The sequence below is a fragment of the Hetaerina americana genome, unplaced genomic scaffold (genome assembly GCF_022747635.1).
Source record: "Hetaerina americana unplaced genomic scaffold, ioHetAmer1.1.p SCAF_8, whole genome shotgun sequence".
In the NCBI taxonomy this organism is placed as follows: Eukaryota; Metazoa; Arthropoda; class Insecta; order Odonata; family Calopterygidae; genus Hetaerina; species Hetaerina americana.
In genome coordinates this window covers 23,233,071-23,260,344 of record NW_027287427.1, presented here as the reverse complement: position 1 = coordinate 23,260,344, position 27,274 = coordinate 23,233,071, and the positions used below count along the sequence as shown (strand labels likewise).

General features: G+C 42.8%; 1 protein-coding gene across 1 annotated transcript in view; it reads right to left on the bottom strand.

The window, feature by feature from the left end:
- Positions 1–27,274, bottom strand: part of LOC139697962 (paired box protein Pax-6-like) — a gene marked incomplete at its 3' end in the record, with an annotated part of 189,087 nt that overhangs the window by 88,747 nt on the left and 73,066 nt on the right. The window contains exon 3 of the mRNA XM_071596818.1: positions 25,161–25,458. Within this exon, the coding sequence (XP_071452919.1) occupies positions 25,161–25,458 (298 nt within the window). The remainder of the gene's footprint in view (positions 1–25,160; positions 25,459–27,274) is intronic.

Genomic DNA, 27,274 nt, shown 5'->3' with positions numbered 1-27,274 from the left:
CCGTTGGCGATTGCCATTCCTCCTCGGGGGAAAAGCAGGATAAAGGGATGCGGGAAAGGTGAGAAACGCTACGGTCATGCTCTCGGTCCGCAGGACTCAGCAAACAGAGCGGAGTTAAAACAGGAGACAGAGAGGGAAGGGCTACCGGTCTCCACCCCCATCGCTCCTCTTCCCCCCCCTCACAAACACGCACTCTCGCGGTTCCCGGGTGACAAGAACGGCCGAAATAACAGACGAGTCGTGGTCGCTTAATTAACCGCAATGTTCACGTCGAGAACTTGCTGCCAAACACAAATTTGAGTTTGACTATGAAGCCTTCCTTTTGTCGAGATCCAGCGCCGACTTATGAAATATACGGGGAGGATTTACGCAAACTCCCAAAAGCATCGGGGTGACGTACGTGACACAGGCAGCCGCAATGTGTATAAAGAGATGTTTGCAATGTTGTCACTCATCGGCCGGTGTTGACACTTGGGTGAAATTATATTTGTATTTTTTTTTCTAAATAGGAAAATTAACTCGAGAAAGGAAGTCATTGATTTTTTTACTGGTGTGATTCGCGTGGAATAAATTATTTACGCTCGTTTTGAATGAAAAATGTCTACTTCTTTGTATTCCCAAGTGAGGGAGACTATATAAAATAGTACTACAATGTGTGAGCTCCTTTATCGCTTTTGGAGTCGTAAAGGGTACTCGTGAAATGAATGTCGCCCAGAATCAAAATAAACAAATTAGCACTGGAAATAATTTAAAGATCCCATTAATTAGTTTGCAAAAGTTGAATGGCAATTAGAAATAAAAAACGCGTATTTTGGCACAACCATTTTTCTTCGTCTTATATACAACACCTGGTACATCGGAAGCCGTTGTACTTTAAGGTACCACAGAAAAGAGAATATTGTTATTTAAGATCTCAGACTGCCTCAGAAAATGCCCTAAATTTCAATTTACGCATTCATTACTTGAGCCACGACGATGATGCGTGCATTTAATTAATTTTACCTCAAATCAAATTTCGAGTGAATTAACCGAGGCCACAGTATCTGGTAAGGAGATAATGAAAAACAGCAATCTATGAATAGGTGATGAATTGGTTTTCAATGCATTCTTTACGAAAATATAATGTATTCCCGTGACTGATATAAGGATTCAAATACATTTTGAATTGCTAAAAACGTAGTCTAGAATTTAAATGCAAAATTGCACTTCACAAAATTACAAACACATATTATATTTCGAAGAAGAAGAGAAGCACTCATGAATGCAACATAAAATTTGGACGACACAATAATATCTGACTTGAAGAAGGCATCAGAAAAGGTCAAAAGGTTAAACTTTTTGAAATAGGTGTCCTTTTACGTGTTCTCTATCTATGTTTTTGCGTTCTATTTTGCCATTCAAATGTTTTATATATATATATATATATATATATATATATATATATATATATATATATATATATATATATATATATATATATATATATATATATATATATATATATATATATATATATATACCGACTCCTTGATTGTTAGTGAAAGTTAAATGCTAAGGAGACTCTTTCTCCTCACGAGATTTCCTGAAAATAGACATCGGGCACCCCATTTGTTGTCCATAAGGAATGCCACACACTCTATTACACTCCGCGGACTTGAACGTAAAGGATAATGCACTCGACGAACAATAAAAGAACAAAAGGCCCTGCTCACACTCCTTGGAGAAATTACGTGCATGATTATGCATTTGCACCCTCGCGAGCACTCGAGTGACGAAGGAAATTTAAAAAAAATGCACTTTTCAGAAAGAAGAGAAAACTAAAGTAAAATTAAAAAAAAAGAGAGCGGAGGAGGAAAAAAATAGATCCAAACCCAAGTTGTCCCGTAATCTTTCCTTCCTTTGTATACTCCCCCTGTACCTCACCCGCTCCCACTTGGCGAGGAGGGAGGGAGAGGGGTGGAGTGGGGTGGAAGGGTGGGGGGAAAGGGGAGGAAGCCTATCCACGAAGACTCTTTGTACGCGGAGCGAGAGATGGATGGAGGGAGGGAGGGAAGGGCGTGGGCGGGGAGGAGAAGGGGAAGCGGGGAGAAACGGAAACTTTCATTAAGCCGAGCGGATAGAATGGGCCAAAAGTGGTTTGAGACGAAATTCTGTTTTCCGCTTCACAACAATCACCCCGAGGGCCATCACTTCACTCCGCTCCGTCCCACCCGCCCTTCCACCCCCCTCCCAACTCTCCCTCCTCCGACTTCTCACCCGCCCTGCTCCACGCACGACTCCCCTCATATCCTCCACCCCTGCCTCCACCCACCCCCTCAACCCCCCCTCCACCACGCATAACGCCACTCATCCTCTGCTGCCACCTCTCGGCTTTTTGCTGCACTACTTCTCTTTTAAGAGAAGAGGTGAGGGAGGGAATATTCTCGAGTTAAGGAGGGTGAGGGAGGAGGAGTTGAGTCAACTCCAACTGGGGAGGATGTTGTGGAGGGAGGAGGGAAGGGGTTAGGTGAGTGTAAAAAGAGGGGAGGGAGAGGCTGGGATGCCGCCTCCTCCGTGGGGAGATGAGCGGGGGATTGGGAGCCGTGGAGTGCCGTGCTCCACCCTTCACTTCAAACCCCCCTCCCGCAACCTGCCCCCCCCAACCGCCGCCTCTCCCGCCGCGTCGACCCTTGCACTTCCCCGGGTGCAGAAGCCCACCCGCTCCGGGGTCACAGAGAAGGAGGAGGAGGCGACCGAAGGCGGGAAATGCAACAGACAACGCAACCGATGCCCGTGTTTATTTATTTGTTCGTCGCCGCGGCGAGAACGAGCACCGGGCGCAGGGAGGGGGGTGAGGGCAGAGTTCCTCCCACCGACGCACTGGTCCTTTTTTTCCCGAGGGCCGAGGAGTTGACGACGCTTGCCTCGGTTCGGGGCTCATGCATGTATCATTTCGTGCGTGACTCGTACCGATGCACCCGCCGTGGAATGTCACTCGCATCGCTAAGCCGTGAGTTGCCCATCTCCCACTGTTTCGTGACCCGTGATGAGACGGGCCAAGTTTGGATGGCGTTCATATTCCGCACGCTCTCCCCGCTGACAGTTGACATAGCTCTTGATTTATTCGCGAGATTCCGAAACTAATTAATCGACTTCGTACTTTTCCGCAACACGGCATTCAAAAGTCTCCGCTATCCATCCCTCGTGATGCGCAAAGCAGCATTTGATGTTTTTATCCTATAACTACTTAAAAATTTGAGAGGAAGGAAAAAAAAGGCGAAGAGTAATTGTGGAAAACTTTAATTTAAATAAATCCAGTAATTATCTCTGACTTTAATAAAGCATATCTGACTTAATTCTATTCAATTAATCAAAATAATGATGAAATGATTTCAGAAAGCAAGAATGTTATTTTTTCTTTATGCGTTCATTTTAATTTTCCTTTGCCATGACTTATGAATTGAATGAAGTGTTATATCTTTGCATATTTCTATAATGGCTAATGGTATCGGATATAGCGTTCAAAATCCCAGCTGTACTCTTTTGCCAGCTGAATTTAATTCTAACGTAAAGTTAGAAACAAAAATGCTTCATGACCTTTCATTTTATCGATGCATTACAAAATCTCCATCATCTGTGCAAAAGAAAATAGTTCTGATTCAAACGTTTCATAAATATTGTAAGATTCATCATTATACTAGCGCTTAAACTATGACCAAGTTATATTTTTTCATTTTAAGTGAAAGCACGAAAAAGAAATGTAGTTTCACATAAAATACAAAGGCCGTGTATTCATCGCACACACTAATTAAACCTATTTTTGATGATTTTATATTCAAGACCATTCAAATTCCAAGAAACTGCAGATGACTCAAAAGTTACGCAACAGTAACTTTTGAGTCATCCGCTAATATGCATTTCAAGGCGACAATTTCAGAGTGTAAGAGGACGCCTCGATAGCTTAATTGGCTAAAGCACTCGACCGGACATCGAGGGATCTGAGTTCGAATCCCGGTCGAAGTGAATGATTTTTACAATCTAAAATGGTTGCATTCGAAATCATTCATTTTTATGGGTGAGCTCGGACATAATTCATATCACTTTTTTAAGGTATTGATATGTTTCCGGTGTCTTTGCAAGATGAGGTGAACTACAGCAGATGGTCTGGTGGGACAAAATCTGGTTCTGGGTATCTCGGTGCAGTTCGATCTTCAAGAACAAGACCCTAGTCAAGTCAAGAGTTTACTCCCATGTCCTAAATAGATGTCTACCTACCTGTCCTTAATAGTTAAGGGAACTTGGTATCCGACTGCAGTCTCACGTCCCGTGCTCCACCGCAAGGTACGCGTGTGGTGGGATCCGAGGGGAAAAGAGGGTTGGGAATGGAGTGGAAAAGAGGGAAACAGGAGATGAGAGCACTAGGGAGAGGGAGAGTGATCGAGAGAGGACGGCGGGGGGTGAGAGCCCGAATGCGGGGCGCCTTTGTTCCGGGCGGAGGGAGCGCCGGGGGTGGCTCGGGGAGGGGAGGATGGTGGACGGGATTGTGGCGGAGAGCGGAGCAGGGGGAAGGGGGTCGTGATTGGATCGCATGAAAGACGACGCACTGAAAAGCCGAGAGTGAAGGGGAGGAGGGAGGGGCATCGGCCGGGACCTCAATCACGGGGCGAGGGAGGGATTCGGGGGGGCGTGTGAGGAGGTCAGTGTTTGTGTGCGGTTGGGCCAGAGTGGTCTTTAATAATTAGAGGAACGAAGTCGAAAGTCGAGCGGAGAAAATTCTGAGGCATTGACACATGATGAAAAGTTTCATCGGTACGTTTTTGAATATGAACCCAAGTTCAATTTCAAGAGATTTCTTTAGGCAAAATAATGAGATCTCTTGAACATTCGATAAATTCGTAATTTGATGGTATACGCAATTAGATATTTTGATTCATCCCCGAATTTATTGCGAGAGAATCCCCCATGTGTTCTGAGGCAAATAAGTATTCTGTTATATGGTAGTAGTAATGTATAAATGCGTATAAAGTTAAATCAATCATTCAAGATTATCCGTACCACTCCAGCTAGACAGATGAAAGCCATTTGAATACGAAGAGATGTCCTTTGACGCCTTCAACAAATTGAGAGAAAATAATGTGCAACCATAAAGCAAAAGCCAATTTTTCTGAGAGAGTAGTAAAAATTCATTTGATATTCAACCTAATGCCAATAATAGCAATACAGAAAAAATACAATTAATAACTTGATTAAAAAGAGATATTTACAATCCATATTCGAAAAGAGGAGTACAAAGTCCCTTCGAGCTTACGGACGTATGTACATGTGCCTTTTTCCGAAGAAAAACACAAAAAATAGGGCTTCCGTGAGTGAATAGAAGATATAATGTTTCCAAGAAAAGAACTAACCTTGATTTTAAATAAAAAATAACCTACTTCCCAAGTACAAAAATGGAACTCAATGCATATATCCAGATCTAACGAATCGATATTTCTGGAACTCCTAAACAACGCCTATCGCTAGGTCATGTGGCAAGCGTAGTTTTAGGTCGTGATAAAGAAAACAAAGGTCTCCCCAAATTCATTTGTTTTCTGCCCAAATTTGTTAGCGTTTCCAACTTTTTACCTTCGATCGTCAGATTGGAACGCATACTTGAACGCAGAGTATGCTTGAACCCAGAGTAGACGATACCAATTTCATAACCTTTGACTTACTGCCGATCAATTAAGAGATTTGGATTTACTTTTTTGGGTGTCTCAATTTCACCCCGTCATTTGTAATGTATCGAGCATTGAGCTTTAGCGCTTTTTCAAAGAAAAAAACATACGATTCACAATGACAAACAACGCAGGCATAGTACTTTCGTTCTTTCTACTTTTCCAAACCTAAAAACAAGGTGGAATTAAGTGATTAGTGGGAGGTAAGATTATGAAATTAGTGCTCAACAAGACAGCATTACGATCCATGGTCACGGAGGACAAAAGTGAGGAGTGATCCAGGAACCATCTCATGAGAAACGCCCCCCGTTCGACGCTCTCGTCTAAGAAGGCGTGCCTACCATGCTCAGCACGGCTTGTGCGGGGGAAAGCAGGAAGGATTGTGGAAGGGGTGTGCGCGTGGGTGGGGAGGAGGCGAAGATCAAGCTTTATGGGGCGGGCGGAGGGAAACAGGGAGTGAGAGGGGTCGGTTCCTCCCTCCCCCGCCCCAACTCGGCTACGTTCATATCGGGAAGCGAGCCAATCCCCTTGCGGATGAGAACTCTCGATTCAACCGGAAGATGTCACCGACGTCGATCGAAGTTTTCGGGAGCCCTCTCTGCCTCCGAAGAAAGCCTTTTACGCCCTCCCTCTTCGATGTCTCTCTTTTATCACTCCGGATCCCTTCCCCCAGCACCGATGTAAGGCGTTTGAATGGCAGTGGGAAGGAAAGGAGATAGACGAACGGCGATAGTTCTTAGAGAGAGCAAGGACGATCCAGCGTCTCCGCACTGAGCCGCGAAGCCCTGGGACGACGACTTTCATTTCTGCACCCTTTCCCCTTTTCCGCGTACCCCTCGAGCAGCACACACCGGGGGAAGAGAGGCACGGTCGCCCGGAGAGAAGCGAGCAGATGCCTGCGATGTCAGAACATCGACGGTCTCTTGAGGCGTGAGATAAGAACGACAATATACGCCTAGTAAACAGGGCAAAAGGAATCGTCCTTAGCACGAGCACTACTCTTTCTTTCTCCCGTTATTCAATACAAACCCTCATTCGGCTCATTATTAAAAAACCGACTAGATTTTTAAAAATGTGTGCTGACCACATAATAAATTTTCCACTCATATCAATAAAAGAAAATTCTTATAATGATTAAAAAATAATATTTTGAAAGGTCTTTATCGTACCCATGTAATTTATAACTCATTTGAAAACAGTGTTCAAAAACGATTTATCCCGCGAACCAATTGCATCACGTTATCTTGCAAACTTGCATATTTAAAAATAGATATAAAATCAAGTAATAATTATGACAACTAGGTCAAAAACTGACTATAAACCCACTAAAATCAATCAGTCAACATGGATGGCTCTGAAATAATACTATTCCCGACTGGTTGAAATTCATCGAAAATCACTGACGGGGATTACACGGCAAAAATTTGATGCGTTTAAAATAAAAGCCGAAAATAAAGCAGTTTAATTGCTTGTAGAGGTCTCAGAGTTACCCTCAACTTTAAGTTATAGGGAATTGATATTCCATCGATATAGGATATATCGATCGATTGAGCATCAGTGGGTCAAGGAATGTGCCAAAGGTTTGAGCTCACGGTATATATCGAAGCAAATATTATAATAAAATTTAAGCGGAGAACTGGATGGGTCGCGAGACCACAGTTGAAGCGAGAGAGCAATTAAGAGCGCCGAGTATATCTGCAACGTGCACGTCATTAATGCTCTGCATCGTGCATAACCACAAGGAGTTCCAGGTGTTGTTGCTGACAAGAATAATTCTAACGATACGGGATTTCGCTGCACGAATTATACGTAGTACTCTCAAAGTTCATGTTGAGGACTTAAATCACCAGACAAAATAACCACATGGATTGGAAAAATTTTGAACCACAAAGAATTTTGTATATAAAATGGCAGTTTGGAAAGTTTTACGCGGGATTAAAACCAGAGAACTAGGTAATGTTCACCGCGTGAACGTGAGCTTTCGCGAGGAAAATATCAGAAACGGATTGGAAAGAATGGCTACATGGAGTCCACCAATTCCTAGGTGTTTTAAAGATAGTATTAAAGAATAACTGAATAATCTAGTAGACGATTTTTCATTTCAACAGATGAGATTTCATGTTGGTCATTATGCAGATTAAAAATTGTGAACAACAAACAAATATTGAGGTTTAGAATGAACACGGCAAACGCACCGAGGTGGAATTAATGTACAGCGTCGTCGTGGAGATGTCACCGCCAAATCAGATATACCAAGATGAAAAGCCCCGCCGTTGGTTTCCCTGGTGATCATGGCCTTTTAACTTTCCTCCCTCGGTCGTTTGGCCACCAAAGGAAAATTAAGATTACTTTTTCACTAATCTTTTACTGGCACGCTAACTCGATGCAAAAAAATATTTCTGTATAGCATAATCCGAAATCCACATAAGCATGTAAACCTACTTGGAAAATCACTTCCTCATAATTATAACCATGAAGATTCCCTAATCGAGACGTCCTTCCGAGTTGCCATCAATCTAATTAACGTACATTCGTTTAGAGCATAAAATTCTATCACATCTTCCCAAATTCTTTCTTTAAAAAATATTGAAACGCAAAGATTTCTTTGAAACGTCCAAGTGATGTCAAACAGGAATAAAGAGGCAATATTTTAGCTCAAGTGGGAGGTCCTCCTTACGGGAGAGTCATAAAGGATCGGAGAGGAACAAAAGCGGAGGGTAATGCGTTGAAGGACACTCCCCCCCACCATTCCATTTTCCACCGTCTATCCCATTATATACTCTCCCCGAGAAAACGTTTCAACGCACATAAAATAAGTCCGTAGACCTTATTGTTTGAAAAGGAGACGACATGCTTTTTATTTTGAGCCCTTAAAACATTTAATTATACATAATGGACCAACGCGAAAAAATAATAATCAAAACTCCGCTGCGAAACATCTCCGTCTCGTGGAGCCGACGTCACGACTCCGAGGATAAATGAAGGCGGCCCCCGCCGAGGTCCGTCCCGAGTTACGTACAGACTTACACCCCATCAACGAACAAACACTCGCGTGTATATATATATATATATATATATATATATATATATATATATATATATATATATATATATATATATGTGTGTGTGTGTGTGTGTGTGTGTGTGTGTATACGCATATATATATTTTATTTTAGGGGGGCGGTTGGCCTGCGGAAGCTTTCGGAGGTTGAATTAAAAACGACAAGAGGGGGAGGGGAAAAAACAAAGGACGTTGACGCTAAAAGAGAAGGAACCACCTCAAGATAGAGCAAACACTACTCACCCTGGGACGGGGAGAAGGGGTGAGAGAGACAGGAGAAGAAATCAAATTAAAGAAGCAATTTATTTATCAAGTGTTTTCGCAGAGAGCGAGCGAGGGAGAGAGGAGAGGAGTGGGATGGTAAGAGGGAGGAGGTGGGGTAGAGATGGGAGGGTGGAGTGAGGAGAGCGGCCCGATTGCCTTGCACACACACGGGGGCCCTCGTGTTGGTGCCCGTGCGTTAGATTGTGCGCGGGCCCGCTCCTCCTTCCACGTCGCCGACTTGCGGCAAAATGGGCGTGCGCGAAATGGAATATTGGAGCTGAATAGAGAAATCATTAGAGAAAAAAAGTTCCATTTGAATACATTGAGAATTAGATGAAAAAATGATATCAACAGTGAATGATTTTACGTCTGAAGCAAGGTATAAATTATCTGTTTTCCTAAGCCATTTTTCCGGAGCGAGGTGCAGATGTTGATATGAAGATGACTGGTTCCAAAACCCTCAGCTTTAATGACACCATTTTTTTCCGTGATCAAAACGTGATGATGAAAGGTTAGGTGCCTAAAATGATTTCGAAACGAGAAAAAAAGTATGTAAACCACGGCCAAATCAAATCGGAGAGGCCATTTGTCATGTCTCTCCACGTCACCCACTTCCAATCCAATTTAATAATTTCCATCCTAGCCGACCATCCTTTCAAAGTGGTGCTTACGCCTCCTATATCATGTGCTGTCGGCTGGATCGCGCACAATACATGTGTATGAAAAATGAGATAGGAAAATGGGATCGGCGGATGAAGAAAAACGCGAGATATGAGGAAGAGGGGTTTTCAAATTTCCAACGCGTGATGTTCCTTCCATGCTGAGTTGGAAATGATGGGTCAGTTCACGATAAAAAAATAGCACAAAATATATCAGCAAAACTAATGAGAAACACTATTACCAGAAGAAATATCCGACCACGACGGTATTTATCCCATTGAAGGGCTTCAAACTTGACAAATTACCATTAAAATGTTACCAGCTTTCATTCTAATGGTTGCATTCCAATCAACAAATGTTCGCACTATTTCACTAATGTTACCTACTTTGATCAAACTTTTACAAATGATGAACAGAAGTTACGTTTGCTGTTATCTTCACGAGGATGTAGTCAACCGATGAAATTTTTAACTCATAATTTAGCTACCGACATATTAAATAAACAAAAAAGTGACCTTGGCAGCCATGTTATTCATATGGATTTGTATACCTTATTCCATTAAAATAACTTCGGGATGGATTCGCTACTGATTGATAAATATAAAAAAAATTATTTCAAATATCAATTCCTAAATTATTTTTCAAAAACTATGCAAAAAATTCAAATAAAGCTAGGGCCGTTCGATAGGAATTTGGAGAGGTTCACGACAAAAGAAATAAAGAAAACTCTGGGAAAATAGTAATCCTAGTTGATTATCATATTTCGAATCTCTAATGTTTGATAGAGAGCAAGAGAAATCGAGGAAATACTACTAGGAGGATGCAAATGTTAAAGAGAGCTTGGATTACCATCGCAACGCATTTAGTCGTCACGTCTACTACAACCTTGGCTACTACTCTAAGGCAACCTTGAAAACTACTACGCCAGGGATATATGATAATTTCTACGACAATAAAAGAAAATTTCAGGCGGAAAAGGAGATGGAGCTCGTGTCTTCGTCGTGAGATGCCATTAACCGCACCAATATGATCTTTCGTTTGACATTCATTCATGGGTGAATGAGTGAGTATCTGAAGTGCGTGAGACTAAATAAAGGAGTGACCGGAATAGAAATCCTTTTCCGGGCTCCGAAATACACACAAAGCCGCCGTCCTTTCACGCGACCCGATGAATTTTTTTTTCCGCGTGGGTTTCAGAAATATCTCATTCGCCCATTATTTCGCCCCTCGCCTCGCCTTTTCCACCCCCCCCCCTTCCGCACCACTTCCTTTGCCCTCGTTCCCCCTCTCTCTTTCTCCCTATTCTCGTCCGCCGCTCCCCTCCCTCCACCCTCCTCACACCCCTTTTACAACACCCCCTTTCACCCTTTCCCTCCTTTTGTTTGCTGTTTCCATTGTCGATGGACATATTGTTGTCACAGTGGTCTGAGGGCGAAAATGGAGATGAAGTGTGGGCGGTTGAGAGGTCTCCATGGAAACGCGCGAAAACAATGGCCAATCGACCGTCATGGAGGGAGAGAAGGGGAGAGTGAAAAAGAGCGGAACTCAGAGGCAGACACACACACGCGCGCGCACGCACGCACACACACACACAAACCACGCGCATACCCTGACACACGGCAAGAGAAAGATAAAGAGAAGGATGGGGGAGGGTGAGACGAGGAGAGAGAGAGCGAGGGAGGGATGGGAGGCGGGTGGTGGAGGGAATGAGGTGAGGGAGAGAGAATCGGAGGGGGGTCGGGCGCGGCTGTCGGAGGGGAATTTTGGGCGGAGAAGTTGGGGTGAAAATCCTTTCCCGCCGACTCTGTCGAAAATGTTCCACCAGTGAAAATCCACTCCCGGCAAAGAGGAGCGAAGGGACGTAGTGTGTGATGTACAAAAAAAATGCTGCCCGTGAAACGGAAGAAAGAGAAAGAAGGATAAAGATTTAGAAATTAGCAACCGCAGTGTACTACCGTGTTGTGCCCTCTAGACAAAAGCGACTTTTTTACATTATCTAAGTGTGGCCATGTCTCCACGCCTTTTCTCTTCTCATTATCTACGCATAACATAAGGCGTAAAAAATTGTTTTTACAGAATTGTATAATTTTATTGAAGATTTTTGAGAATTATCAATTAAACATGCCAAAAATAAGCTATTCCCGGAGTAGGTAGGACATGTTTAAAATTAATCAAGCCAGATTGTTGTATATCAACATAGTCAAATGAACGCTAATGAGTCGAAGAGCACCTGAAGTGATTTACAGCAGCTCGGTTGGTGATTACTTCTTAACAAATACACTTGTGATTCAATGCTTTTCAAATCGACGTTAACATGTCAGGTACCATTATTAAATACATATTTCCACAAAAAAACGAATTAATGAAACCTATATTAATGAAGCATGCTTTGAAAAAGGGACGTTTTTTAGTTTTTTGAGTTGTAATATGATATGCTTCCAGGGAACATCCCGTCTTGGAGGGCGCACTGCTAAAAGACCAGTTTTAACGGCATGCGACGTAATTTGGACACATACATGGACATTTTCAAAAATTCATGGCTCTTGTCTACGACATAGGAGAATGTGCTCCCAACGCTCTCGCTCTATGTGCTCAGAAGCCTCCTAAGAACTGCGAGGGAGTGACGAAGTTAAAATCAAGATGGCTGACGGCGAGTCTTAAACTACTCGCTCGTTCCATGAATTTGGTTGCAAAGTGAATATTCCGAAAGTGTGAAAGCCATTTTAGAATGCGGCGTTCTTCGTAGAGTTGATGCGTGACGGAGCCTTCAGTTGTTGGAAAAAAAGACCCAAGCAGCTTTGATGCTGCAAGAGTTCTCGAATAATGCGGCGTCATGCCATCCGCGGAAGGAGGTTTGGTCAACATTAGATGCAGGAATGATTGTCACGCAAAGGTGAAAGAGTTATTATATTAATCAATACGTTGCTGAAAAAATTTAAGGGTTAGGGAGTGTCCTAATGATTGAACGAAATTTCATCTTCTAAGAAATGCACTTATTTGCACTCTGGACTCAAATTCAATCATTATGAGAGGAATAAACTTTAAAGAAACAGTTTTAAATACCCTGTTGTACCAATAAAAACAAAAGTACCCTCCATTCAGTGCCAAATAAAATTCGCACATTAAAGGAAGTTGGGGAGATGAATACGTTTCTCACCATCATATTTATTTTACTTACTATACGTACGTCTTTGGTCCCTTAGTTGTTCGCTAGTTATAAAAGTATTAATTTATTAGAACCCCCGCCATTTTTATAGGCGTTAGTTTCATCCACCCCTATTATAGTGCACTGCAAGCGCAGCGAGAAATTAGAAAGGTGAGAAAGGAAGTCAGGACAAAGAATAAGAGCAATATGGAGGAGAAAGACGAAACAAAGAGACAACTTAGTAGAAATTTGAAAAATGAATGCAACAGAATTCATACAAGGGTTTTCTCGCAAGCTCAATGTAAAATGTGCTACGTTAGAGTCAATTCATCTTTCAGCCGGGTCTTTACCCACCAACATAAAATACCCAAGATTATAAAATGAATTTGATTATGCAAAAAATAATATTATTTGCATAAAGTAATACTCGCCTAATTTGTGAATGGTTTTTGCATAGAAAATGAAAAGGGAGTTACGGCACTATATTATAAGGCTAATTATTAAATGCGGTAATACTTCGAAAACAAGGGCGGAAAACAAATTCAATTGATTTAATCAAGCTTGCCAAAGCTACATTCTCCTATCTTACATGGACTTCCGACATGTACAAAGGGGGTGGCATTCCTAGATTTAGTAGACCCATACAAACGGAGGCTCAGAGAGCAACTTAAGTTGGCCGTCAAGGCTGCCAAACGTTCGGAGAATAATACTTTTGAAACTGTAATCGTCCGGAAGTGTTTATTTGCTCAGTAAAAAACTTGTTAAATTGGATACGATCAATATTAAAATTTTTTCTCCATAAACAATTAGCGATAATATGCGATGAATACATGAGTGAAATGCATAAATTTGTTAATGAGAGTTAAAGAAATGTTACAACTAGCATAAGAGGGAAGGAGCGTTAGGATCAGTGGAGGAATATTAAAAGCGATGGGGATGGGTGAGGGCCGAGGGGCAAGGCGGGAGGCGTGAGTGAGGGGGTTGGCGGGTGGTGCGAGGGGAGGGTTGGTGCCCTCGGGGGAGCTGGGCCGAGGCGACGACGGAAGACGCAGAATTGTACCGACCGGTGCCGAAATAGCACTAATGGATTAGAGGCAGGGAGTTAGGGGTCAAGGGGAAGGGAACGTCGCGAAAACCCCCCTCCCTCGACCATCCCACCCGCCACTCCCCTACACCTCTCCCTCCTGACCTCGCTAAAGAGGTCGCTATTCGGTTTGTCGGTTGAAGTGCGCCCCCTCCCTCGGCGGGCCGTCGATTCATTTCCTTAATTCCTCACCTCGAGGCGCGCCTGGATGCCTTTGCTGCACTTAAGAAGGACGAATGCGATGTCCTTACGATTCCGCACCCTCCAACTCAAGCGCGATAATATTCAAATAATCAAAATTTAAATTTGGCCCAATTTTGAAAGAAATTCATTTTATGAAAATCGATTAATTGCTAAACGGGTTAGCAGACAATATTTAATTATTGTTATTTAGAGTGTTCGTAAATTTTTCCCAGAATTGGGTGCTCATAATTCAAAGCCTAAGAACTCTTAAGCTCTCGTGACCAATTTTTGACCAAAGAAAAGACTGAAAACTTTATTTTGAATTGTTATATGGTATAAATGGTACGGTATGCGTTTAATTTTGGGGCAGACTTTAACTTCAATGTTGATTTACGCCTTACTTTGAAAGGTTAATATATCGTATGAACATCGGCAAGAGGAGGTGATTAAAAGATCAACAGGACCAACCGCTCTTGCAATACGATCACAATGCTAATGCTATTGATTAATGAAAACGATTTCTATACTCGATTGGCCGTTTAACCGGTTTTTAATGTTATCCCAATACGGAATCGAGCGTAAATTTTTCATTATTGAACGAAATAGGTGTGTGTGCGTGGTGCTTGCATGCAGATAATGACGGTAGGTTGAATGATTGGTTATTATTTAGTAAATGGGGATGTCAACACTTAAATTAGTGATTGTTTGGTAATAAATTAAATACAGGACATTGAGCGTACGCTAGCGAATGAAGAGTTCCTTCCTTTGAATTTGTCCTTAATAAATGGTTCAAGTTGAACTTGAACCTATGCAAACGGCTACGAAAATTTCCAATAATAAATCATTTAATAATTGCTAAATAATCGCAATAATCAATTAAAATTCAATTGATGTGTACATCTATGGGAATGGAAATTTACGGCGGTCAGATCTTGGTTACAAATGATCCTTTTACACAAGGTCAATCCAGGCATCCCAACCACTAGTTAACCTCGGATAACTATTTGAAAAACGTTCACGTGGTCAACAGTTTGCTGCAGTGTTAATTTATTTATCCGGACTAAAAAATTGAAAACGTTAGCACGAAATTAAATAAAAATTCTTCGAGCGGAAAGAATCGAAATGGAAGGCTTTCATCATCCGAATAATCGGGGAGTCGGAGATGTTCCCGTAACACGTAAATTACGCCTCCTTCCAATGGACTGTTTACACCGCAGACTGAAAACGTACGTGTTTACGGACATTCCGAAGAGCACTGCCCATGCTGAGGAGAAGAATAATAAGTGCCCCGCGCTCACACGGAAACTCTCTCAAAACACGCGCACCCGCCCCCACATTCACCACGACAGTCTTTTAGAATGAAATCGCACCGGAGCAGAGGTGACTGGAGTGAGTGGGGACCGAAAGGAGGAGTTGGGGTTACCAGGGGAGGGAAAAGGGTCGACCGCGTGAATTTCGATGCAAAAAGGACACCGACAAATCCAAGGCTGCGCGTTTTGCAATAAACACAAAAACGAACTGCGCGGAAATGGAATCTCTCGGCCTCTCACAAAGGTTCCTCTTCTTTCGCTGCTCACCCCGGGGTCTCCCTACCTCCCTCTCCACTCACCCCTCCCTACACCATCCCTCAATCCAAGCATGTACCCCAACCCTCACCTACCCTTGTGGCGGAACTGGCCTCACGCCCCATGCTTCCCCAAACCCCCAAAATTCCAATAAAGCTCCCTCCTACTCCCTCATTCCATTTACCTACCCCTATCCATCCCTTCCTCCCTCTTCAACGAGTACCACTCGTTTATAGGGCCACTTGGCACACTTCGCTACTGATTCCCTCCTCACTGTCCCTTCCCGGCAAAGACTGCCCCTCTGCCTCAGTCATTATGCTATAAAAGCGAGTGGGTGTATTCCTATTGTGTGTATGCATGTGTTTATATATTATATTTTTACATACACATTTTTCCATACATACATATGCATGTAAATATAAAAATACATATATCTACCATATATATATATATATATATTTATATAAATCATGTATGTGGGTCGCGGTTATTCAGGGGTAGATCGTTGAACTACTGACCGGAGGGCCCGGGATCGATTCCCAGGCAAGCCTCTCTTGATTTTTTGGGTACCAGATCTTTCTGGGAAGCCATAACCGGCACAGAGAAAGGAACTAATCCCCCTACCCTGAAGTGTGAATTTCACATGCCATCAGGCTTAGTACTGGGTGAACTCTATCATCACCTACCATCACGACCTTAGGGTTGATTACTGTGTTTATGGTTTTATACACACACACACATATATATGTATGTGTGTGTGTGTGTGTATATATATATATATATATATATATATATATATATATATATAAGGAAAAGGGATATGAATACACAGGAGATATGTATATCTTTTATATGTGTTCGTATCCATTTCCATGTGAACGGATATATGTTCGCCATATAGCGGGTTTTCGTTTTTGAATGTATACATATTATATATGTATATATATATATATATATATACATGTTTATTGGTATATTTACATAGACACAAAACAATAGATATTAAAACAATTACTCGGCAGAATACATATTAATTGGTGGAAGTTCATTGCAAAATGTAGGCCTCATATTTCAAGGAGGAAGAGGAGAAAAGAACTCATTGACAGATCATGATGGTATTTCTCTCCTGTTCTAAGAGTAGGCCGTCGCGCGTGCCTGAGGGGGAGTGGTAGCATAATTCTCATGGCAGTAATAGATGTATAGACCCACAATTATCTCTAGACAAAAATGGAGGAATCTACAACAATGCAGCTCATTAATTTAGAATCATCAAAAAACACTTTTTAAAAACCGTTTTGATATAATTTTGACTTGCTTAGTGTTTTTTTGCGTTTTCTGCAATGAAAAAACAATCTAAAGGTGTTTCATTTGTAATCAGTCTATTTTAAAACAAAGAATTTGCTTTTTTGAGATTCATTTAATAATTAAATGATGACCATCTAGTACTGACTCTTTTGGGAAAGTTCAGAAATATTTATGGTAGCAATGTAGAGTGATAGAATACTCACGCTTCAGTGAATTGACGAGAATTTTGTTGGTCTGCAGGAGAACAAAGATTTCTCATGCCTGTGTAAAATTATCTTTCTGTTCGGATGGCCTTGTCGTTTCATTTGCTAATCTTTCATTTTTTTCAGCCCGAATTATTTCCGAATGAATTAATTATTAGATCACGATAATACCGCAAATAAAATAAATCGCTCGGAATAAAAAAATTTTAAACGGTCATGAATGATCACGAAACCAACACGACCTTATTGAAGCTGTTTCAATTACACAAATATGACTTTAAAAATTCATATTTCCAGCTTCGGCACAGTACAATTCATTCAATATGCAGTAATGCACTAACTTAATACGATTGAATCGAATAAAAAACAGTATTAAAGTACGGGCTGCTGACATGATAATTGGATGTGGATAAATTTATGGATAAATACTTATGAGTGATAACATGAGAGGATTCTACAGCTTATATTCCAGTTATATAAATATAAAAAGAGCATTATAAACTTTTTACGATTTACCAGGCTTTTTCCCAACAAAACGTGAAACTGAAGTGGCGTGAGGATGATAAGAATGGCGAAGTAGATTAAGGAGCATAAAAGTTTATTACATCTGTGACAAATGCATTACAATTTAAATACTTCCTTCATTAATATAAAAAATATGTTCCATTTTTATTTTTCTCTACCGACATACACTTTGAAAATGGCCCATCAATTCGTCCAGTGAGGTACATCACTCGTCGTGGCATCTCTCCGTTTACGTAATACTTTTAAAGAAAGAATTCAAAATAATCTAATACCTATCAATTAGAGTTCACGATCTTTTTCATTTGTATACTTCACTCGAAGCGAGTTCGGTCAATCCGCTTTCGGGGAGAATTATCGTAAGAATTCATATCGCTCTGAAGCGAAAGAACTTTAACCGAAATATTAAAATGAGGCCCTCTGAAAATGTTTCGTGTTACAATAAACTAAGGCGCACATAAAGTTCATGCTATATAATGAGAGCTCATTTAGTTTTGTCCGTCCACAAAAATCGCTGCATTTACTGCAAAAACCCTCGCGAGCCCAGCCATCGTTATGCAGTGCAAAGAGGAAGACTGGGCGTTGGAGGGGAGTTGATTTTCAGAGTTAACCTATAGTAGGTTCACGAGTAGCTATAATAAAAAAAACCCTATGCCTATCCGCGCTGTGCCCACTCCATCTCCCTCCATCCCCCTTGTAGACCCCAAAGGGTGAGGAGTGCATCGGAGGGGTGGAGGGTTAGGGGCGTGGGGAGTGCTTCCAGAGCAGGCGATGGGAAGGATGAAATGGATACCGGGGGGGCGGGGGCACGGGGAAGGGAGCGAAGGGAGGGTGGGTAGAGGAGGGAGAGAGTGGGGGAGGGTGGGCCGCGAAAGTGAACCGACGGATCGACGAGTGTGCGCGTAAACACGGTGCACCACCTCCGAACCGCGGATCTCCCGGCACACCCCCCGCCCAACCCTCGCCTCCGTCATGCCTCTCGTGTCCCCCGCCCCCTCAAAAACCTCCCAACCCCGCCGGCCCGCGCTCAAACACATGCACACACACACACACAAAAGCACCGAGTCACTCGCTCACGGGGACTCATACTCGCCCTCCGTTTACGTAACATTCATTACAGCTCGGAAAACAAAACTGTTGATTATTCACAAACACGGGGGAGAACGCCGTGCGCGCGGGCGCGTTGGATGGGGTTGAGCGCAGCATATATACACACACACACATACACACACATACACACTCTTCCCTACATGCACCACGGTACACTCGAAAAACACTCACAAGCTCACCATGTTAGAAGGGGGAAGCAGGCTGGGAGGGGGAGGAGGGACGGTTGTGACGCGAAGGGGGGAGGGAGATTGCCCGCGAAACCACGTGCTATTCCACGGGAGGGGGTTTTTCGGTGAGGGAAGGGGGGTTGAGTTTGACTAGGATTAGGGAAGGGCCTCTCGTGTTTATTCATTTTTTCGTGGGGCGCGGGAGTTGGGGTGGGGGAGAGCGACGTCGAGGGAGGGGTCGGAGTGTGAGAGGAGAGGACGAGGAGGGGCAAACAATGCGTCGCGGGCTAGGGGCGGGTTGGGGCAGTACAAACATGGAAATGGAGGAGGGATAGTGTGGAAGAGGAAGGGGGCGAAGGAGGAAGTCGGGATATTTCGGGGCATAGCTGCCAATTTAGCGATTTCTTCGCTGGATTTAGCAATTTTTTTTCTTTGTTGTCCTGTTTCCACGATATCTTGCCAAAATAGCGATTTCAAATAAATCTTGCAAAATTTTACTTTTTACTTATAATTGTGCCGCTACTACATTACGAACTGCATTCAAAGACGCAATAACGAGAAAAATGGATTGCTCTCATTTTACTCAACACATACTAAATGTAAAAAAAAATCCTTTCAATTCCCTCTTCCCATTTATTATCAAGGATTCAATCATAATCTGAAAAAATTAGTTATTTAATTTTAATTGGGTCATATCTTTATTATTGGTGTCATTTTGGAGCCAGTGTAAAGCGTGCCTACTTCTCGTATAGAGCACAAAGTACGTATTGAAGCAATTTCAATGCTTGACTAGCATCTAAGGGATACCTTTGCAAACAACTTCTCAGCTTCCTTTCAAGTTAACTTTTGCGACATGCCAAATGTTATTTGAGCGACTATGTTTCGGGTGCGATTGGGAGAAGTGTGGTCGATGGTAGTGAATAGTGTACAGTGGGGCATGTGACGTGGGGGATGGTGCCACTTGCAGATTTTGGAGACGGAATCGGGGAGCAGGACGAGGGGCGTAGCAGCAGGAAGAGAGAGGCCCTAGTCGGGGGCATTGCTGCGGTTTGGACAGAGGGTTCTGCGAAACAGAATGCACCGCTAATGTTACAAACACATGGATGTTGATATTAAAAACAAGTCGCATTAAGAAGATAAAATATGGCACATAAAATACTGCAGGGGGAATATTAACTGTAGTCACGCGTTTCTCTCCATCTCCCCTCCCTTCAACTACCCTTGATTGTCCCGACGTTCAGGCATTTCCGCATCACTTTCATATCCTCTATCCAGTTTGCCCTATTTCTCACCTTTACGTTTTTGCTCAATTGAATTATATACGTGTAGCCCACAAAAACCAGTTAAAATAATTACAACAAATGCATGAATATCGACATAAAACTGAAAGCTAATCGTGCTAATCAACTAATAATTATCCGACACGCCACACTTTGGGGGAAACACTAAACTGAATTCATTACTCTACCATCAAAATACGGAGAGCTTTTAATTATTCAATTTATTTCAATTCCATCTAGAGCACCTACGTACCTCTAGCAGATCGAGGAATTAATTGGCTAGTTTTTACTTACGACCAATTATTAAATGTATTAGCATGCGGAGGCACCGGCATGCCTTAGGAGGTGTCGGATTGAAATGCGGAGCATGGCATTATGATGAGGAGGCGGGGAAGAGAGATTAGAGGGTCGCCGGGGTACGGGGGGAAGGAGAGAGATTGAAGTGGAGGGCGAATGATTCGGGTGGGTGTGAACGAGGAAGGAGGAATCCGTTCAAAGCTGAGCAAGGTGAGGGCAAAGTTTGCAATCAATAACAGGGTAAGTGAGGTGTTACGGAATGAAAAGAAAGAATGGCCACCGTGGAGCGGAGCGGATGATCCGATAAATTGATGTAGTCTTTTGAAAATGGATGCTATATAACCGCGTCGCGGGAACAAAATCGATTTAAGATAAGAACAAAAGCCCCGATGAAACATGCTCCGACAAACATCAAACTAAATATTTTTTTCGTAAGTAAATTAGATTAGTAAATTAAAATCAGTATGACGACTCGAAAAATGCGAGTGAAAATTGTGATACTAATTATAGGACCACATCGCTTCGAAAGTTCCGTATAAATCCCTATCGTCTCAAAAAACATACGTACATAGTCAAGCCGAATTCGGAAATATGCAAGTTAGTCAGTCATTGAGATATGATTCAATAGAAACTGGTTAACTTAAATGAGAGGAGTTGGATAGTGCTAAAAAATGCATATTACTCTAATTTTTACCTCGAACAAAAAACTTCAATTGGTCGTTGCACCCTTAAACGCATAAATAATTCCACTTTTGAACCAAAAATGTAATAACTCGCCATTAAATTTCCACCTGGCAATAGAAACAAGTGGTTCGATTAAAATAAATACCCGGGCACCCCGCAAGGGGGGATAGGCATCTCGCTGGACGAGAGAGCAAACGTTCGCTCAATGAAGTCTCAGGGCCTCAGTTCGCAAGTATTCGCTCAATCACGACTCACTTCCCGTCACCGTTTGCTTTCGCCCCAGCGTGCACTGTCCGTGACGCCCTCCACGGGGGCACGCGGGGCGAGGGGGGCCGTGAGGAGGATGGGGGCCGGATGGCATCGGCGGAGTCGATGCGTAAACGCGTGACCGACGGAATGGTGGGCGCACTCGTGGGCGATGTTTGGGCAGGGGCCTCAAGGCCAAAGGCCCGCGGTCGAAGGGCAGGGAGGGAGCCTTCGAGTTGACACGCGGCCGGCTCCCGGCTCGCCGAATAAAGCACTCGGGAGCGGGCGAGTGCTGGCAATGGAAGATGATAAGGCAGGTATTCCGCCCCACCCACCCCCCCGGGACCGATTGGGCCCCCCCTCCATTCCGCACTCCCCGAGCGTATTGAGTCTCGGACCGGGACGTAGGCACTGGTAAACTCGGGGAGCACTGTTCGGTAAACAGAGCGATGGTAACCCTAACAAAGGGATGTTAGCCGGTCAGGGTTTCATCACGGCCAAAGACATGTAGCGAAACGTGCAAACTCGATTCATCCCGGAAAAATAACCCCGTGAGGGAAATATGATAGACCACCGAAATGATTCGAAAACGTAAGTTTGGATATATTTCCACCGGAAGTTGATAAATTATTAATGTCTATTAGTAACTAATGACAAATAAAAATTATTATTAATAATCATAGCAACTATATATTAACCAATATTCACACAATTATCGCGCAATTAAATGCTAAACTAACGTGGAAACAATTTTGTTACAGTATTTGATAAAATCCATGCCATTACGTTACTTATCGATATAGTTACTTCCAGAATGATTAAGTTTTTACTGATTATGAGAAATGGGAGTTAAAAATTCTCTTTTTAACTCACGTTTTCTTCAAGCTGTTCATTTTCGGAGTAGACGAGCAAAATCTTCATAATGTAGTTTTTTTACCTGACACGCTTTACTAAAGTCTTCCATAATAATCTGCCCTTTCACCTTACCCTCACCTTAGTATCACATTCATACGTTGAGCCATTTCTATTCGTCATGCAATCTATTTCTGAGGTTCTAATAGCATTCGTATTTTGAGTTTCTTCGACCGCAATCATCCATGACCTTTATCTCATACCATATATTCTTTCGAAAGATTAAGTATGCCTGTTTACTGATCAGCTCCATTGCAGGCTAGTAACTAATAAAAATATGAAACGTGCCCATGTATCAATGAGATTACTTCATTTTAAGCAAAGATAGAACAGGCATATTGATCCTTAGGAACGCCCAGGGATATTTATCTTTAAAGCAACCTACAGAGTTTTCTATAGCTTTAGGGTCGCTGAACAATAAAATGAACACCCGATACCAAAGTGATTCGAGATTAAATTTCCGAAAGAGAGACCTTTGCGATAATTTTTATCGATTCATTATATTCATTATTGAAAGACAGAAAATAAAGATTTTTTTCTTGCACTTTAAGACGCTTGAAGGGAGAAAACACACTTAGTATACTATCACTTGTCGTTCATATACATTTGACAAAATCACTGAACATTTATCCTACGCCATTTGAAGCAATTTCAGACCTGATAGAATAATTAAGATATTTTTCTGAAAGTCAATGATCAATATTTCAGCTTAAAGGTTACAAAATATTGTACATGAACTTAAAAGAATATAACTATCAGTGGCATGAAGAGATCTTTTTGTGGAAACATTAGCATTAATCCTTCTAGACAACCAGGATTATCACTGATTATATTATGCATAAACAACAGTTAAATTAATATTGTTGTAATAATTGTTCATGGCAAATTTAAGATTATTCATTAAAATACAACGATCACACTTAATGTCTAAAAAATGTATTCCAGCAAGTACTAGCCACATTGTTCTGAAACGTAATATTCTTCAGTCAAATGCAGAAGAGTTAATCAAATTACATATACCATATGGGCTACCATAGCATGCAAGGAAATAACTACCTGGGACCTATATTTATGAATATCAAATACTTAGGAGAAGGGATGGACTAAATAAATTATAAATTTTACAGACTTTTGTGTAGGTATCCCATTACAACTGATTCCCATAAAATCAATCGTTTTAAAACTGAATATGAAAATGGGGAGGTCTAAAATAATCAGAATTCTGGCTAAAATGTTCATCAAAATATTTTCTTTAATATTTACCCATTTGAGACTTAATGAACGCGAAAGTTGAAGAAATATTCTCATTTTATCCCCTCCCTTTAATGAATTAATTAAGAGTTCAATAAGAAAGCTATTTAACATCATTCAGCAAAGATAAAAAAAAATTAACAAAGCAAGCTTCCCACAGCGATTTCTTTATGCAAACTGAGAAACTAAATAAAAAATGAAGATTACTTTGACAACATTTAAATTTCAGCGCGGTGTTCCATTAAAAAATTCTATTCAAATAAACATAGGGGGCGTGTTTAACAGAGGACACAGTATATATGATGCCAACACTATTAATCGAACCTCATATAAATGGCAATGATGTTAGTCATCCCCCAGATTCAGCATTAGCAGAGGTGAGCGCTGATTGGATGGGGGAGGGAGGGGCGTGGGCAAGGAATGAGAGTGGGGATGGTTACGGAGAGTGGTGGGAGGGACATACGAAGGTGAAAGGTGAGCAAGGCAAGGACTGAGCAAGGAAAGGATAGGACTAGGAAAGGAAAGGAAGGAGTTATTGGTAATGTTAATGTCGTGATTCCCGAGTTTTTTTTTCGGCTTTTAAGCAGAGTTTATGGTTGCTTCATTTACATTTCAAAATGGAAAAAACTCACCTAATTCAATACCTGCATCTTTCTGGATAGTTAACGGTGATGGAATCGATTCGTTTAATACATTATTACACACTGGCCAGTGGTACCATGCAGTCATATTAATCAGCATCGCCATTGCTAGAAGCTTATAAATATTCACAGGAAGGGCATCCACCCCCAAAAACTCCACTTAGGGGTTGCCTAAATAAAAATTGGTTGTGCTCCCTTTCTCGGGTTGTTTACCGCGGAATAAATATATCTAGTTCTTTATGTATCCCAATACATGCCACACGGATTATATCATCGTAAACAACATAGTTCACAAGTATTTATATTTTTAGCAATCGCGGAAACCTGAAGAAATAAGGTGAACGGACCAAGCAGGCATTCGCCGAGGCCTTCCGGTGGTCGTAGAAGGCTCCGGCGACGCGAGAGACACCCCCGGCACGCCGCATCCCAAACTCTACCTAAGAGCCGTCCCAGAGGGCTCGTGCAAAATCGTTTGCTTTTTTTCTCTTTTGCATATCTTCGGGATCACGGGAGCTGGAGGCGGAGATTTGGATGCGTGAGAGCAGATCGAAAGAAGAGAGAAGTGAATGGGTGTCGCTGGAGGTGGTGCGGGGGGTGAGGGTGGAGGAGATGTGGAGGTGGGGGAGGGAGGATCAGGGCATTTCAGGCGGAGGAGGGGGTGGGGGGCGGCGGGGGGATGGCGGGAGGCGTGGTGGGCATGTGGAAGGGCGAGGGGTGGTGCGGGTGGTGGGCTGCGTATGGGGAGAAGGGGTGGTGGTAGAGGGAGGTGGGCGGGTGGTGGTGGTGCTGGAGGGGCGGAGGGGGGAGGGCGGAGGGGTGGTGTGGGTGGTGGGAGGGAGGTGGCGGGGGCGGGGGTGGCGGTTGGGGGGTCGGTTTGGGGCGCTCACCCCTCTTCTGCAGATCGTCACGTGACACCACTTGGCCCGGTAGGGCGGCTGCGGCAGCGGCGGCGGCGGCCGCGGCGGCGGCGGCAGCTGAGGAAGCGGCGGCGGCGGCCGAGGCGGGGTTACCTGGGGGCAGTCCGAGGTGCGGGGGCGTGGGGGTGGCGCCCGGGTACCACGCCCACCCGGGCGCCTGGCCCCCGTTGAACATGCGAAGCTTGTCGTACACGGACTCGCTCTGCGCGGAGGCTTGCTGCTCCTTCTGGGCCGCGAGGTTACGCAGCACGCGGTTAATCGAGGACACCTGCGGGAGACACGAGAAGGAAACATGGGATTATTATCTTGATTTACACCTTATTCTTCAAGAAGCCCCAAATGCGTTCGGCAGGGGTTATTAGGTCACCCTCTACAGTAGGGGAATTTGGTGTTTAATTGTGCTCGGGAACGGCTAGGTGAGCCCCTTAGTATTTCCAAATACACGAGGTATGTCCGGAAAGTACCCCCAGTCATGCAATATTTTGAGACAAATAGCCTGCCTAGTATAAGGTCTTATTCCCTTTCGATGTACTCCCCTTGGTACATCAACCATTAATCTCAGCGCCTCTTGCTTTTTAAAACAATTGGCTAAGTCCTTTTTACCGGAGAGGTCATCAGTTGCCTCGTCGCATTCTTCTTTGTCTCGTCGACCGACTGTTGGGAAAACATGACGCATCATTACGCATTAGCGCATGACTTATCTTCAGTTATGACCTCTTTTAGGAAACCTGGATCATTGTTTGCGGCTTGAGGAGCAAGTCCCCTGCAACTGCAACACGAAATTCCCTACACTGACGAGATAAAAGAGAATGCGACGAGACAGCTGATGGTCATTTCGAAAAAGGACTTTTCCGATTGTTTTGAAAAGTGGAAGAGACCCTGGGATAAGTGTGTGTGGTCCCTTGGGGAGTACTTCCAAGGGGACTGAGGCCTCATTGTTCTCGGTAGGCCTTTTCTCTCAAACTTTGCCTGGCAGGATCCTTTTCGGACAGGCCTGGTACTCCTAAATCCTTAATTTATGACATAGAGTTCAAAGGAAAGCGTCCTCTTTAGGCAAAGGATTGTTACCTAAATATGATGCTCCTTGTGAAAACATAGGTTTTCAATATAATATTTATATGAGAATATACCAAAGTGACTCGCCAAGCCACGGATCGTTTTCACAAAGTAGCAATGGAAACTACCACGCATGTCCATTTAGGGAGCTCAATTTGTTGGAGGTTACGCGTCGTACGATTATTGTTTAGAATTATGCGAAGGAAAAATTATTCCTTGATCAGATTTTCAATGAACGTCCCTTAACTTCCCATTGTGATCTCGCCTTCCAATTCTAAAACGGCTTAAATTACTCCGTAGAGTTAAAGTCTTCTCTTAAGTGTTTATCAAAGAGTGAATTTTTGATCGTCACGACAGGTGATATTTCAGTGCTCTCCTTGCAATTTGGTCGTCATTCGTAATATTGCCTAAGCAAAATTCCTGTTCCATGAGATGATATTGCGGTGCTTTTCGATCGTTTTGCTAAGGAAAAGGAATCTATGAGAAATACAAGAGCCAATTACATTTGTCTTTATCTAATTACCCGTTGGAAGATGCCCTTGATGCCTAAACCGAGGTTCCGGATTTTAACCTTTTGCAGGATGTTTCTTTCGTTAATATTATGATCATTGATTCGGATTCAATAGGTAAGGTTCTCAAAGAGCATTTATACCGGAAGTCTTGTCTGATATGTCTTCTCCGAATGCTTTGTCAAACAATATTTACGCCTCGAGTACATTTTGGCATCAATTCTATATCAATGTGACGATGGCGGGTTATTGCTGAAAATTACAAATAAACCCCTAAAATTCGATCTCTCTTATACCTTTATCCAAGTTGCATTACATCTGTTCCAAATTGGAACTCCCGCTCAAACTGATTCTCCAGGCATTACCTGAGCTCGGTTATGGCGGAATAGTTAACGCGGAAAGAAGGATGGAGATGGAAGGGAAGATGAGGCAAGAGGGGAGGAGGGTAAGGCAGGTGATGTTGGCATGAGAGAGAGGGAGAACGCGGGGTGAGGCAGGTCGCCAGATTGTGCAGGGGTG